General features: G+C 43.0%; 1 protein-coding gene and 1 pseudogene across 1 annotated transcript; one reads left to right on the plus strand and one right to left on the minus strand.

The window, feature by feature from the left end:
• Nucleotides 1–221: 221 nt before the first annotated feature.
• Nucleotides 222–3711, minus strand: LOC140470049 (cyclic AMP-responsive element-binding protein 1 pseudogene; annotated as a pseudogene).
• A 3048-nt stretch (nucleotides 3712–6759) lies between these two features.
• LOC140470072 (uncharacterized) lies at nucleotides 6760–15296 on the plus strand. Its single transcript, XM_072566516.1, has 2 exons — nucleotides 6760–8062; nucleotides 12741–15296. The coding sequence occupies exon 2, from the start codon at nucleotides 13105–13107 to the stop codon at nucleotides 14443–14445; it is 1341 nt and encodes a 446-aa protein (XP_072422617.1). The 5' UTR covers nucleotides 6760–8062; nucleotides 12741–13104; the 3' UTR covers nucleotides 14446–15296.
• Nucleotides 15297–15351: the final 55 nt, after the last annotated feature.

Genomic DNA, 15351 nt, shown 5'->3' on the forward strand with positions numbered 1-15351 from the left:
TGAAATACCCGTTATCACTGTCCACAATACCTCCAATTTTGGTGTCACCTGCAAACTTACTAACGATACCGCCTCTGTTCACATCCAAATCATTTAAACGAATGACAAAACAAATCCAGAAAAAGATCCATTTCTCTGTGTGTGAATATGCTCTGTGTAAATCCTTTCCTTTGTCTCTCTACCAGAGAAGGCTGCACATGCCTCCCACTGAACTTTGCCCCCTACAAAGTTGGCGGCTGCACGTGCCCAGTTAATCGTTGCCCCGAATAAAGATGGTGGCGCTTACTCGAGTCAATCGCGAGATGAGGCATTGTCCCGTTTACTGCAAAAACGGGACTAAGTTTCAAATTTGTATTTTCCGATGTGCACCAAATGACTATGAACCCTCTCAACCCATACCAACACCATTTCCCTCCCGCTTGCTGCTGTTTATTTCTATCTTTACCAACGGCTCTCCGTCCACACATCCCGAACCGACCGCGAGGATGATCACGTGGTATAGTCTACTCCCGCCCCTCATTCATCCTGATTGATCGGAGGACCAACTGCCCCGCCAGGTCCTCCAGCGCTGTCTCTGCCTTTCCATTGGTCCGCCTCTGACAGCAATCACCCGGGACCCATTGTTGGCTGGAGCATACGGATTGCGTCGTGGCTTTTGTTGCTGGTCATGAGTTACAAGAGTTAAAAATGACACAACAGCATCTCAAAACCACCTGATGAAGAAGCTTCCAAATAATCCTGTTGACCAATAATCTGGTGTTCTGTGAATTTTACTTTTGTCCATCCCAATCCAACACCAACACCTCCAAGTCACGAATGAGGGAGGGATGTATAACAGAAGAACTAGGAACAGGAGAAGGCCTTCCTGCCCTTCGAGCCTGCTCTGCCATTCAATAAGATCATGGCTGATCATTTTGTGGACACTGAACCATTTACCCATGTTCTCACCGTGTCCATTAATTAATTACGTTTTTAAAAATCTAACCTAGCTTTAAAAACATTTACTGAACTAGCATCAACTACTTCCCTGGGCAATGAATTCCATCGAGGTCAAGAAGTTCCTGCTCAATTCAGTCTTAAATTTGCTGCCTCTAATCTTGCGATGATGCTCTCTTGTCCTTGCTTCACCTGCCAGTGGAAACATCTCTCTATTTCTATTTTATCCATTCCATTCATTATTTTATATCTTTCCATTCTTCTGAATTCCAATGAATATAATCCCAATCTACTCAGTCTCTCTTAAGCCAAACCCCTCAACTCTGGGATCAACCTAATTAACCTCCTCTGCACCCTCTCTCGTGCCAGTACATCCTTTCTCAAGTAAGACGACAAAAACTACATGCAGTACTCCAGGGGTGGTCTCACCAGCACTCAAATACAGCTGGAACATAACCTCTGCCTTTAAACACATTCCTTTCAGCAACGAAGGACAAAATTCCATTTGCTTTCTGAACTGATTGTTGTACCTGGTGACCAACCTTCATGCAGAAGGATGCTCAGGTCACTCTGCAGAGCAAATGATGCAACTTTTTAACATTCAAGTGATTTTATTTTTAAATGTTACTACAACCAAAGAGTATAAACTTTATACTTACAAACATTCTATTTAATTTGACAGACCATTACCCACTCACTCAAATGTATCTTTGTTGCTCTGCAAAGTTTCACAGTCCTCCGCTCACTTTGTCCTGCTAATCATCTTGGTGTCACATGCAAACTTTGACACCCTACATGTAGTTCCAACTCCAAATCATCTGTATCAGTTGTAAATAATTGCAGTCCCAACACTGATCCCTGAGGCACACGACTTGTCAATGATTGTCAGCAAGAATAATACTCATTTGTCCCCAACAGTTTGCTTCCTATTAGTTTACCAATCTTCTATCCATGCTAATACTCTACCGCTAACGCCATGCACCCTTATATTGTGCAACAGCCTCTTGCACAGCACCTTGTTGATGGTCTTTTGGAAATCCAGGTACACCACATCCACTGGGTCGCCATTGTCCACCTTGTTTGAAATGTCTTCATAGAATTCCAAAAGATTGGTCAAGCATGACCTGCCCTTCATGAACCCATACTGCATCTGTACAATGGACAATTTCTATCGAGATTCCCTGTTATTTCTTCCTTGATAATAGACCCAAACATCTTTCCCACTACAGAGAATAAACTAACTGGTATATAATTCCCCACTTTTTGTCCACCTTCTTTTAAAAACAGTGGTGTCACTTTTGCTGTTTTCCAATATGCTGGGACTGCCACAGAGTCCAGTGAATTTTAGAAAATTACTGCCAGTGCATTTGCTGTTTTTCCTGGCATCTCTTTTAGTACCCTGGGAGGAATTCCATCAGGGTCAGAAGACTTTTCTATGGTTAGCTCAATTACCTCCAAACAGTCTAAAACTAGCTGTTCCGTAATAATGATAGTTTCCAAATCCTCACCTACCTTTGTCTCTTTGCTAGTTACTGGAAAGATATTAGTATCCTCCACTGTGATATCCCATAACTAAATGCTTCTTCTCATTTTCCAAAGGACCAACATTTACTTTAGCCATTCTTTTCTCATTATATATATTTATATACACTTTTGCTCTCTGTCTTTATAGTCTGTGTTAGTTTATTTTTCTCATGTTCTATATTACTTTTCTTTATAGCTCTTTTGTGGCTTTCAGTTGACCTTTAACGTTTTCCCAGTTCTAGTTTCACGCTGTTTTTGGCCACTTTGTACACCTTCTCTTTCAATTTGATTTTCCAGAATAGCAACCCGATTCTCCAAGCGTTTCACATACTCTTTCTTCTTGTGACGGCACTCTCGAGCCGCTTCCCTGTTTTTCATGAGGCAGATTTCACATTTCTGAGTGGTTTCTTCAGCATTCTGGGACTGGCTTTGCAGGACTGGTGAAGATGCCATAACCATTCCCTGGCCAGCAGTGGAGTTAGGAGTTGTACGGATCTTATAGGTTTGGACATCTTCAGCAGCACCTCGTACAAGCACTTGGCTGCCTGGCACAGAAGGGCTTATGCCCAAAACGTTGATTCTCCTGTTCCTTGGATGCTGCCTGATTCCTGAAGAAGGGCTTATGCCCGAAACGTCGATTCTCCTGTTCCTTGGATGCTACCTGACCTGCTGCGCTTTTCCAGCAACACATTTTCAACAAAGATTTGCTGTCCATCGGGGCTCTTTGCATACTGTACAATGGCTGCTCCAACCTTGGCTGTAGCTGCGTTGGTCATTGTTAGTGTCTGGAGTCCTTGCACTCCATCTGAACCATTGCTGGCCAGCTGAATTGCTCCCCCGCTGTGTGATAGCAATGAATTGTCTGCTGATAGTCTGATAGATGGGTGTCTGCATCGTCATTGTAGTAACAGTTGAGACAGACTCTTCTTCTGATTTTTCCTCATCAATTTCTTGGCACACCAGGGGATCAGAAGAAAGTTCATTCAGGATTTTCCTGAATGAAGGCTGTCTCAATAGAATTTCTCTACGTTTCTGAGAGTCAGTCATGCTATCCACAGATTCCTTGGAGTCCTCACATTCAGATATAGTAGAGATCTGAACAGTCTGAACTGGAGGGGACTGTATGACTGAAGACTGAGCTGCTTGGATAACTCCTTGCACTTGAACAGTCTGCCCATTCGGCAAATGCACTGAAGTTACTGCTAGACTTGTCGTTGATTGGATCCCAGGCATGGTTACCTGCGTGGTCATGTTATATATTAATTATCCAGATGAAGGGACTGGGGGCATTCTAGCAAAGTTTGCCAATGATACGAAGTTAGGTGGACAGGCAGGTAGTACTGAGGAAGTGGAGAGGCTGCAGAATGATCTAGACAGTTTGGGAGAGTGGTCCAGGAAATGGTTGATGAAATTCAACGTGAACAAATGCGAGGTCTTGCACGTTGGAAAAAAGAATACAAGCATGGACTACCTTGTAAACGGTGAGAAAATTCATAAAGCCAAAGTACAAAGGGATCTGGGAGTGCTAGTCGAGGATTCTCTAAAGGTAAACATGCAGGTTGAGTCCATGATTAAGAAAGCGAATGCAATGTTGTCATTTATCTCAAGAGGGTTGGAATATAAAAGCAGCGATGTGCTACTGAGACTTTATAAAGCTCTGGTTAGGCCTCATTTGGCGTACTGTGTCCAGTTTTGGTCCCTATACCTCAGGAAGGACATACTGGCACTGGAGCGTGTCCAGCGGAGATTCACACGGATGATCACTGGAATGACAGGTCTAGCATATGAGGAACGGCTGAGGATCCTGGGATTGTATTCATTGGAGTTTAGAAGGTTAAGGGGAGATCTACTAGAAACTTACAAGATAATACATGTTTTGGAAGGGGTGGATGCTAGGAAATTGTTTCCGTTAGGTGAGGAGATTAGGACCGGTGGGCACAGCCTTAGAATTAGAGGGGGTAAATTCAGAACAGTAATGCGGAGACATTTCTTCAGCCAGAGAGTTGTGGGCCTGTGGAATTCATTGCCACGGAGTGCAGTGGAGGCTGGGACACTAAATGTCTTCAAGGCAGAGATTGATATATTCTTGATGTCACAAGGAATTAAGGGCTACAGGGAGAATGCGGGTGAGTGGAGTTGAAATGCCCATCAGCCATGATTAAATGGCGGAGTGGACTCGCTGGGCCAAATGGCCTTACTTCCACTCCTATGTCTTATGTTCTTAGGGTCTAATTTGATCACTTTCCTTCGATACCCATTGCCGAGTATACCTTTTCATACAGTCCTTCCTTTTCACTGGAATACATCTTTGCTGAGCACTTTGTAAAATGTCTTTGAAAATCTTCCACTGCTCATCAACTTCCCACCATAAAATTTTTGTTTACAGTCTACTTTATCCAGATTCTCTCTCATTCTATTGTAGTTCCCAGTGTTCAAGCACAGGACCCAGTTAATAGATTTTATCTTCACACTCTCCATATGTATTCTAATTCAACCATACAGTGATCGCTTCTTCCCAGGGGATCGCTAACTCTGAAGTCATTAATTATTCCTGCCTCATTGCACAGGGCCAGATCTTGGATAGCTTGCTCCCTTGTCAGTTCCATTTCATACTGTTCAAGAAAACTATCATGAATACACTTAGTGAACTCCTCAAGGCTACCTTGACTGAGCTGGTTTGACCAATCTACATGTAGATTAAAACCATCGACGATAATAGCTGTACCATTTGTACAGGCATTAGTTATTTATTTGTTTGTTTATTGACCATGCCAATGTGATGTAATTATTTGGTGGCCTATACATTGCACCTATCAGTGACTTTCTTGTTAGAATTTTGACTGCATCATTCCTGTTTCTCCTAATGTATGGCAATACCAACAACAACTTGCATTGTATGGAACTTTCACAATGGCAAATCTCCTAAGGTGCTTCATGGATGATCAAAACATTGATTAAAGAGAATGATTTTAAAATACATCTTAAAAGGAAGATAGAGAAGGTTAGGGAGGCTATTCCACAGACTTCTGCCCTTGACAGCTCCAGCTGTGGAATGATACAGGTGGGGTGGGTTGGAAAGGGAACGTGCAAAGGGGAAATGGAAAAGTGCAAGCAGTGCATAAAGTCTTAAGGATAGAGGAGGTTCCAGACCGAGTCTGTCATGGAGTTTGAAGCACTGCAACAGGTTCATGCATGTCACGACTATAGTGCTAAAAGAGATTTCTGCTGTCCGAAACAGCGTGACAGATCTTGTATTGTGGACTTATGAAATGACAGTGATCTCTACCAAACATGTACGAGGTAGAGTCAGGGCAATAATGAGATGCTGCAGCAGGAGGGGAACAGGTAACTCCATACAAAACCCTACTCTTTCTCACCCATTTTCAACTCCAAAACCGAGTGAGTTCTAGAAAAGCACCTTTATATCCCACCACAACACTTTACCCCACAATCGTGGTATATGTGCACAAGGAGGAGTAGAACAGACTGTACTGGGACCGTGAAACACTTGGTAAAGACTAAAATCATCTGACTATTGAGAGCACCACCACATTGTATGGGTTTTCTATTGTTTTTACTCGGTTCCTGACTTCCCTTATTTTCCCTCATGAACCTGTTCAAAGTTGTTTTTACACACAACTGCAGTACCTGTGAATTGAACGCCGGTCTCTCGGTCCAAGATTCGGGATATTTTCCCTGCATCACAAGGCATCGACTCCAACTTCCCTTATCCCTTAATGTTTCTGTTGCTTAACTGCTGAGTCGCACCTGAATCACCTCTGCCTTTGGAAGGAAGGGGCGGAACTGGAGGACCGAGCAGCGGCCGGTCCTCCAACCAGAGTGAGTGAGGAGAGGGGCCAATGCATTCTGTGGAGTGAACGCTTCAGGATTGGTCAGAAAGCAAACTGCTTTGCAGGATTGATCATTGCCACGGCATGGCGGAGCATTAAACACCTCTCATAAACCAATGTGAGATTTTAAAGAAATAGTTCAGATGTAAATCTGACAATGAACATATTTCCAATCGATTTACACAACTTGAGTAACAAACTTATTTTCAAACTCCCAGAACGATTGGTAATTTACATACCTGGCTGGTATGGTTAAGTTGGACCGAACAATCTATTTACATATTAACCATCTCAATGACTGTAACTCGACAGAGCAATTGTTAATGTCAAATATTTCCCCCGTGATTCTGTGCAGATATGAATATTCTCTATGAACTCACTGACAACCTCCGACGCACGCGCAGTTTGGTTTCTATGAAGAGCATGCGCAGTGTCACATTAACCAGGACACGGCGAGTCATGGAACAGCTTTCTCCGGGTGCGGCTACGATCGGCTTCAGAGAGCGGCGTCTGGGAGACTCACTGGGAGAAAGGAGCGGAGAGAATTCACAAGACGCGGATATAGGTGAAAAAAATCCGAAAAAGACCCTCCAGACCCGGATAAGGAGATGATGGTCCCTGTCGGGAAAGCGGCCCAGGGTCACGGCCGCCATTTATTTGAGGGAAGAGGGAGCGCGGGCTTCAGAGCCGCCATCTTGAGAAGGTCAATGAGCAGGAGGGCGGGGCTATCGGGGTCGAGGACAATCGGAGGATAGACCCACCTGAGATCACTTCACTAAAGACATGAATGCACACGGTGGATTTTTCTTAATGTGGGATATCAGTAGGATTAGTGTTACTTCTGCAATTTCATTTTACAAAGGAGGTGAACTCACACCAGTGGGTAATTGTTTTAGCCAAGTGCTGAGTCAACAAGAATGGAAACAATGTGGAGGAAATATATAATTGTTTTTGTATTAGCTAAAACTGTATGTCAGAAGGTAGACATTATGGGCAAGTAGATAAGATGTTGTGAGGGGATGAAGTTAAGCTAGATACGCCTGTACAAACAGTAGGTATAAACATGTGCTTCCCACTTTTACAAAAACACAGGAACAAACCCCAATTAAAAGGGTCATAGGGATCAGAACGGCCTCGGGAAAGGCACAGATGAAGGGGGTAGATAATGATGAAGAAGGGATATGCCTAACAATGACCTATAACAGGGTAAGGTCAAACAGCCTTGTGAGACCAGAAATAAGCATTTTATCACAGACAAGGCCGGATAAGGCAAGAGGCAAACAGGGGTAATGGGGGCCGGTCTTAGGGAAGTGGACGATGTAAGCAGGGGAGGGAGCAGTGTAAAACAATAGACATCAAATCATATAAATGTTATGTATGAATTGAATTTAGTGTGAGTATGTCCCTTGCCTTGAGAAAGGGACATCACACCCACTTGCAAGTGTAAAATAAATGACACTATTGATTCAGATCTTGTCTCGGACTGAAATTATTGAAGTGAGTGGGCTTTGTTTCTCACAATTGGGGGCTCGTCCGGGATTTTCTTCCATCACCGGGGGGAGTGGCTGGCCTTGGACACTGGGAAGACGCGTCCCGTTCCCCATTGAGGAGCGGTCTCGTGTCCTGGTTTGGTCTGCTCCCTTGGGTGACTGGTACGAATCCCACAAGAGAGACATCTGAATCAGACAGTGATAGGAGCTCGATAGACAATACGGCACAAAGGGGCCAGGCAACTCTGTGCACAGACCAAGGTAAGAAACCTGACTTTTAAGTATTGCCTTGGTGGCCGGGATTGAGTTTTAGTAGTTAATAAGGGACTAACGAAGGAACTCAATATGGGTTGTGTCGTAGGTAAGGAAAAAGCCTCTGGGAAAACAAAAGAAGGAAAAAGCAATGGAATTGGAGGCGGGGTCCCTTACAACATACCTCCAGAAAGTTCTTTGGGGAGGATGTTGTGGAATTGGCAAAATAATACTTGTACAGGGGAAAAAGATGATTAAATATTGTTGCTTCATATGGACTAAGGAATCCATTCTTCGTCCCGCCTCTTTTGGCCAAAATTCAGGTCGGACAAAGACTGGGTTTGTAAATATCTGAATTTATTTGTCAATGAGTGAGAGAGAGAGAGAGAGAGGGAGAGAGAGAGAATGAAGAGAGCTGTACAGCTGGTAGAAAGTTTAACCCTTTGTGATTTGGTTTGAATGCACATTTGTTTGGTGGTGATTGAATGTTTGCGTTTTATTCCCTGGAGCTTGAGTTCTGGGACTGTTTTGAATCTGATTCTTATTATGGAAATTTAACATGATTTCTTTTAAGGTTAAGGATTCTGTAGAGATTATGAAAAAAAGAATGATACCTCCTGTTCTTCTTACAGGTCATGACTGCCTTACTATCAGTTTCTAACTAATCTCTTCTATCTTTACATGAAAGCGATTTATGGAGGACAGTTGAAGTTTCAGTTCAACATTAGATTGTAGTAAAAACAAGATCCTATGGTTAATATCTGTGACCTTGGATTCGGCCATTGTTCATGCATTAGAAGTTTTTTTCTTTAAACTTGAATAGACAAATAATTTTAAGGCAGCTCTGATTATTTCAAGACCTATAGTATTGTAATTGAGCAAGATTGGTCAGGACTACTTAAGAAAACTAATTTTGGATTTAAATTAAGGGAGTAAAACTGGGTGATTACAGTGGATTTCAAAATTGAGAACTGTATGCATTTGACATTTTGAATATTAAATACTGAATAAATGAACGTAAATATATAAATATATTTACAAGTTTGGAACAGGCTTTAAAGTTAGTCAAGCATGAATTGATGAATTGGTGTTTGAAGTTATGGGGAGCTAGAAATATTGCAATATTTCTTTAAAAAAAAAGAAAAAGGGGAAGAACGTAATGACTTATCCCCTTCGGGAGGTACCAATAGGGGACAAAGATTGGGTTTGTAAGTGTCCCCCTCAGCAGTGGGGAGGTCAGAATATTTAAAAAAGAAATGAAGGTCCTGGTTGAGGATCTGGTAGGGTTGTCTGAACAAACTGATCAATTTTTGGGGCGCAGTCTGTATACCTGGGCTGAGTTAATGTCTATTTTGAATATACTATTTACTGGGGAAGAAAGGGGACTTATATGGGGAGCAGCCATTAAAATATGGGACAGGGAACATCCGATTGGAGATGGAGATGCTGGACAGGGAGAGGTGAAGTTTCCCCTCAGAGACCCCCAGTGGGAAGATCAAAATCCGGAGCATAGAGAAGAAATGAGGGAATTGAAAGACCTGATTGTAAAAAGAATAAAAGAGGCAGTTCCGAAGTCACAGAATTTGACTAAAGCCTTTGAAGTTAGACAGGAGAAAGATGAGACTCCCTCAGCTTTCTTGCAAAGATTAAGAGACTCAATGCGGAAATATTCTGGAATGAACCCTGAGGACCCAGTGGCACACGGTCTTTTGAAAGTACATTTTGTGACAAAGGCATGGCCAGATATACAGAGAAAGATACAGAAGATAGAAGGGTGGAGTGAAAAGCCATTAGATGAATTGTTAAGAGAGGCACAGAAAGTGTTTGTAAAGAGAGAGGATGAGAGACAGAAACAGAAGGTGAAAATGATGGTAGCTACGGTTGGTGAGGTAGTTAAGAAAAGAATGGAACCAATATTGAGCAACCGGAGGGTGGGTGGCAGCATGTAGGACAGAGAGGACAAGGGGGAGTATTTGATAGAGGGTTCGAGCGACAGGGGCAGAGCTGGAAGACTCCACAGGCAGGATGTTATTATTGCGGAAAGATAGGGCATTTTAAGCGGGAATGTCCGGCTCTGAAAAGGGAAGAGAGGGCAATTCCGCTAATGAATTTTGATGAAGAATAGGGGTGTCAGGGGTTCCTGCCCTCGGGGGCCCACCAGGAACCCTTGATAAACCTGAAGGTGGGACCCTATAAGGAAGAGGTAGTCTTCCTAGTAGATACGGGGGCAGCACGGTCATCACTGAATTTTAAACCAAAGAAAGTAGAAATGTCGACACGGTCAATTACTGTTTCAGGGGTTAAAGGGGAGGGATTTACTGTTCCAGTATTTGAACCTATGATGATAGAAGGTCCTAAGGATAGGGTCAAAGGGGAATTGTTGTATATCCCTGATATAGGAAGTAACTTACTAGGGAGAGATTTAATTATCCTCTAAGGACTGGAGATTGGAATTCAGGAAAAAGAATTAGTTGTCCAAATGGCAATGTTGACAGAGGATATGGAGAGAGAGATAGACCCTATTGTATGGGCTAGAGAAGGGAATCGTGGAAAATTACAGATCCCCCCCCTTGAAATAAATTTAAAAAGGAAAGGGGACATTGTCTGTGAGCGACAATATCCCATTTCCATAGAAGGTAAACGAGGACTGCAGCCAGTAATTGAAGGATTGATTAGAGATGGATTGTTGGAGCCATGTATGTCTCCTTATAATACCCCAATACTACCAGTGCGGAAATCCGATGGAACTTACCGATTGGTGCAGGATTTGAGAACATTATATCAAATAGTACTGATCAGGCACCCAGTGGTGCCAAACCCCTATACCTTATTAAGTAAGATCCCTCATGACCACAAATGGTTTAGTGTGATAGATTTAAAGGATGCCTTTTGGGCCTGTCCCTTGGCAGAGGAAAGTAGGAATTTGTTTGCCTTTGAGTGGGAAGACCCTAAGACAGGGTGAAAACAGCAATACCGATGGACTGTGCTTCCCCAGGGGTTTACGGAATCCCCGAATTTATTTGGACAGATGTTAGAACAAGTATTGGAGAAATTTAGCAGCCCCAAGGGGACTACCCTGTTGCAGTATGTAGACGACCTCTTAGTAACAGGAAAAAGAAGAGAAAGAGTAGTAGAAGCCACTAACAAATTATTGAATTTCCTGGGTCAGCAGGGACTGCGGGTATCTAAAAACAAACCACAATATGTGGAGCAAGAAGTTAAATACTTGGGACATTTAGTTAGTGAGGGAAAGCGAAAGATAAGCCCGGAACGGATAGAGGGAATAGTGGGAATGCCACTGCCCAGCACTAAAAGGGAGTTACGCAAATTTTTAGGTCTAACGGGTTATTGCAGATTGTGGATTGATTCCTATGCACTGGAGACTAAGAAATTATATCTCAAACTATTAGAGGGGGGAACCCAAATGTCTAAGTTGGGATGATGAGGAAAAAGAACTAGTTGAGAAACTCAAAAGAGATTTGATCCATGCCCCTGTGTTAGCCCTACCTTCCCTAGATAAACCTTTCCACCTCTTTGCTACCGTGGATAAGGGAGTGGTTTTGGGAGTATTAACCCAGAGGTGGGGGAAGGGATTAGTACATGAAGAATTGATTAAACGGGTCTTGGAGTCCCTATTACTTCCCCGAGAAATAGCAGTAGTGCATGTAAATGGTCATCAGAAAGGAAATGAACCAAAGGTTAGGGGAAATAGATTAGCCGATGAGGTGGCTAAGGAAGCAGCCCTGAATCCACAAGAAGTGGCGATTCATTCCCTAATACCTACTGTCCCAGGTCCTCGGGAAGCTCCTATATTTACTGAAAGTGGAGAAAAAGAATTGAGAGATTTAGGGGCTGTAAAAACAGCAGACGGGCATTGGATGTTACCTGATGGAAGGGAAATGTTAAACAAAATGATGATGCGAGAGATTATGGCCGTCCTACACCAAGGCAGCCATTGGGGAGTACAAGCAATGTGTGATTTAGTTCTTCGGGAATATGGATGCAAAGGAATATATACAATTGCTAAACAAATATGTGAGGGATGTATCATATGCAAAAAGGTAAATAAGAAAGTCTTGAGAAAACAGACCCCGGGAGGAAGAGACCCAGGACTGAGACCTTTCCAGAGTATACAAGTAGATTATACTGAACTCCCCAGGGTAGGCAGACTAAAATATATGTTGGTCATAGTAGATCATTTATCTGGTTGGGTTGAGGCATACCCCCTAGCTACCGCCACTGCAAGTGGAGTGTCTAATACAATATTGGAGCACATAATTCCCCGATATGGGCTCGTGAACCATATTGATTCCGATCAAGGAACACACTTTACTTCTAAAGTGTTACAGGGGGTAATGAAAGGGTTGGGAATTTCCTGGGAGTTCCATACTCCGTGGCACCCGCCATCATCAGGAAAGGTTGAGAGAATGAACCAAACACTCAAACGACAGCTCTCTAAATTGATAATAGAAACTAGACTCCCTTGGACCAAATGTTTCCCTTCCATCAGGTAACATCCAATGCGAGTACGAACAGCCCCAAGGAAAGATTTGGGACTATCCCCCTATGAAATCTTATTTGGATTACCTTACTTGGGAACGAATGGAGAATTGCCAATTCCCGAAACTAAAGATTTGTTTTTAAAGAAGTACATACTGGGTTTGTCCTCCTCTTTGTCTTTCGTAAGGAAACAGGGTTTATTGGCACAGACTCCACCCCTTGAATTCACCGTTCATTCCATCCGGCCGGGAGATTGAATCTTAGTAAAATCATGGACAGAGACTAAATTACAGCCGGACTGGGAAGGGCCGTACCAGGCTCTTTTGACTACCGAAACGGCAATAAGGACAGCGGAGAAAGGCTGGACTCACTACACTCGGATCAAAGGGCCAGTGGACCCTCCCGTGGAGAAAGAAGTCTGGACAGCCGAATCAACGCAAGATCCGCTGAAACTCAGACTAAAGAGACTTTGAGTAACTAATTATACAGTGGCGACGCGAGCGCGGGATTATTTCTGTAAGATTGTATATTAAGTCTTTTTGTGCTTCAGCATGATGTTTAGAATACTGGGAATGCTTAGAGTTATGATGCTAGCTCTCTTAGTATTGGCATTTCATCAAATATCATTTTCATATGTATTATTAACGGTTCCTGAATCTGATAACCCACAAGTAATAGACGCTGATGTATGTAGCTTAGTAAATTGTGGGGACGTAGATAATCAGAGACAGTATCGCAGCTCTGAGATACATCTTAAGTCCTATGGGGATGGCCTTGGGGACGGTACTTGGTATAACAGTCTTGTCACAGTACACCGGGCCCCCTTCCGACCAGCTCGCGATTGCCCTGATAAAAAGTGTAACCCAATATACCTAACAATAAGGAAAACCACATGGCACGAAACAATCCTGGGTGGGGCCACCTATGAGATACAATTAAATGAAACATTTGGGATAGAAATGAAAGCAAATGGGAAGGATTTCTTGGGCTGTTGTTTCCGAATTAGTGTAGGACAGGGAAAACGGGTAGAACGACTGGGTAATAAGATACAATCTTTCACCCCTCCCGATGATCCTAAAGTAGTAAAATTTATAGAGGTAAAGGACTTGAAACAGACCATTGAAATAGAAACTGGGTACGGGGATGCAAATGCCTGGGTTGAATGGGTAAAGTATACTGTAAAAAGTCTGAACAAAAGCAATTGCTATGCATGTGCCTCCGGTCGACCAGTGGCCCAGGTGGTTCCCTTTCCGCTCGGGTGGAAGCGAGACAGGAAGGGCATGAAATGTATGATAGCCCTGTATCAGGATGAGACTGCGTGGAATGATAGGAATTGTACCTCCCTATCACTGATGTTCCCTCCCTTGGAGAAGAAAGATGCAAAAGTTCCCACCCTGTTTTCTGCCGCAGTTGGAAATCACACCTCGTGTGTGCGTAGACGAGGTACAAGTCGGTCGAGAGATTTGGGGGAGCTGAAACTATGTACAGAGATTAAGAATGTCACCGAAACGGAGAAGGGAGGGCACTACTCAGCATTAAAGGTTCCCCGAGCGGATCTGTGGTGGGACTGTGGAGGCAAAATATTGAGACCCACGCTATCTCCAGATTGGAGAGGGATATGTGCAATTGTACAATTGGCAATTCCATTTACCCTGGCATTTGAGAAGGAAAACAAAGGAGGGAAAAAGGGAAGGGGTAAGAGATTACTGTTAGACACTTCTTTCGATGACAGGATTTATCTTGATTCGGTAGGAGTCCCTAGGGGAGTACCGGATGAATTCAAGGCTCGTAACCAGATTGCAGCAGGCTTTGTGCCAGCTCTCTTTTGGTGGGTAACAATTAATAAAAATGATCATACCCTGTATACGAGGGCTCACCCAAAGGTTGATTGAAACAGCCTTAATGAAACAGATGCCCCTAAAAGGGAATCAGGCTGAAGGACTTTATCGACTAAATAATGAGCAGATGAGTGAGACCAAGATGGATGAAATCTCCGGGATGATGCTTGCGAATTTCGGGAGCGATGCTTAAAAATAAAATATTTGCAGAAGATAACAAATGGTAATTAAAAGAAAGAGGGGGAATTGTGGGATATCAGTAGGATTAGTGTTACTTCTGCAATTCCATTTTACAAAGGAGGTGAACTCACACCAGTGGGTAATTGTTTTAGCCAAGTGCTGAGTCAACAAGAATGGAAACAATGTGGAGGAAATATATAATTGTTTTTGTATTAGCTATAACTGTATGTCAGAAGGTAGACATTATGGGCAAGTAGATAAGATGTTGTGAGGGGATGAAGTTAAGCTAGATACGCCTGTACAAACAGTAGGTATAAACATGTGCTTCCCACTTTTACAAAAACACAGGAACAAACCCCAATTAAAAGGGTCATAGGGATCAGAACGGCCTCGGGAAAGGCACAGATGAAGGGGGTAGATAATGATGAAGAAGGGATATGCCTAACAATGACCTATAACAGGGTAAGGTCAAACAGCCTTGTGAGACCGGAAATAAGCATTTTATCACAGACAAGGCCGGATAAGGCAAGAGGCAAACAGGGGTAATGGGGGCCGGTCTTAGGGAAGTGGACGATGTAAGCAGGGGAGGGAGCAGTGTAAAACAATAGACATCAAATCATATAAATGTTATGTATGAATTGAATTTAGTGTGTGTATGTCCCTTGCCTTGAGAAAGGGACATCACACCCACTTGCAAGTGTAAAATAAATGACACTATTGATTCAGATCTTGTCTCGGACTGAAATTATTGAAGTGAGTGGGCTTTGTTTCTCACATAAG

This window comes from Chiloscyllium punctatum, chromosome 50 (assembly GCF_047496795.1).
Source record: "Chiloscyllium punctatum isolate Juve2018m chromosome 50, sChiPun1.3, whole genome shotgun sequence".
In the NCBI taxonomy this organism is placed as follows: domain Eukaryota; kingdom Metazoa; phylum Chordata; class Chondrichthyes; order Orectolobiformes; family Hemiscylliidae; genus Chiloscyllium; species Chiloscyllium punctatum.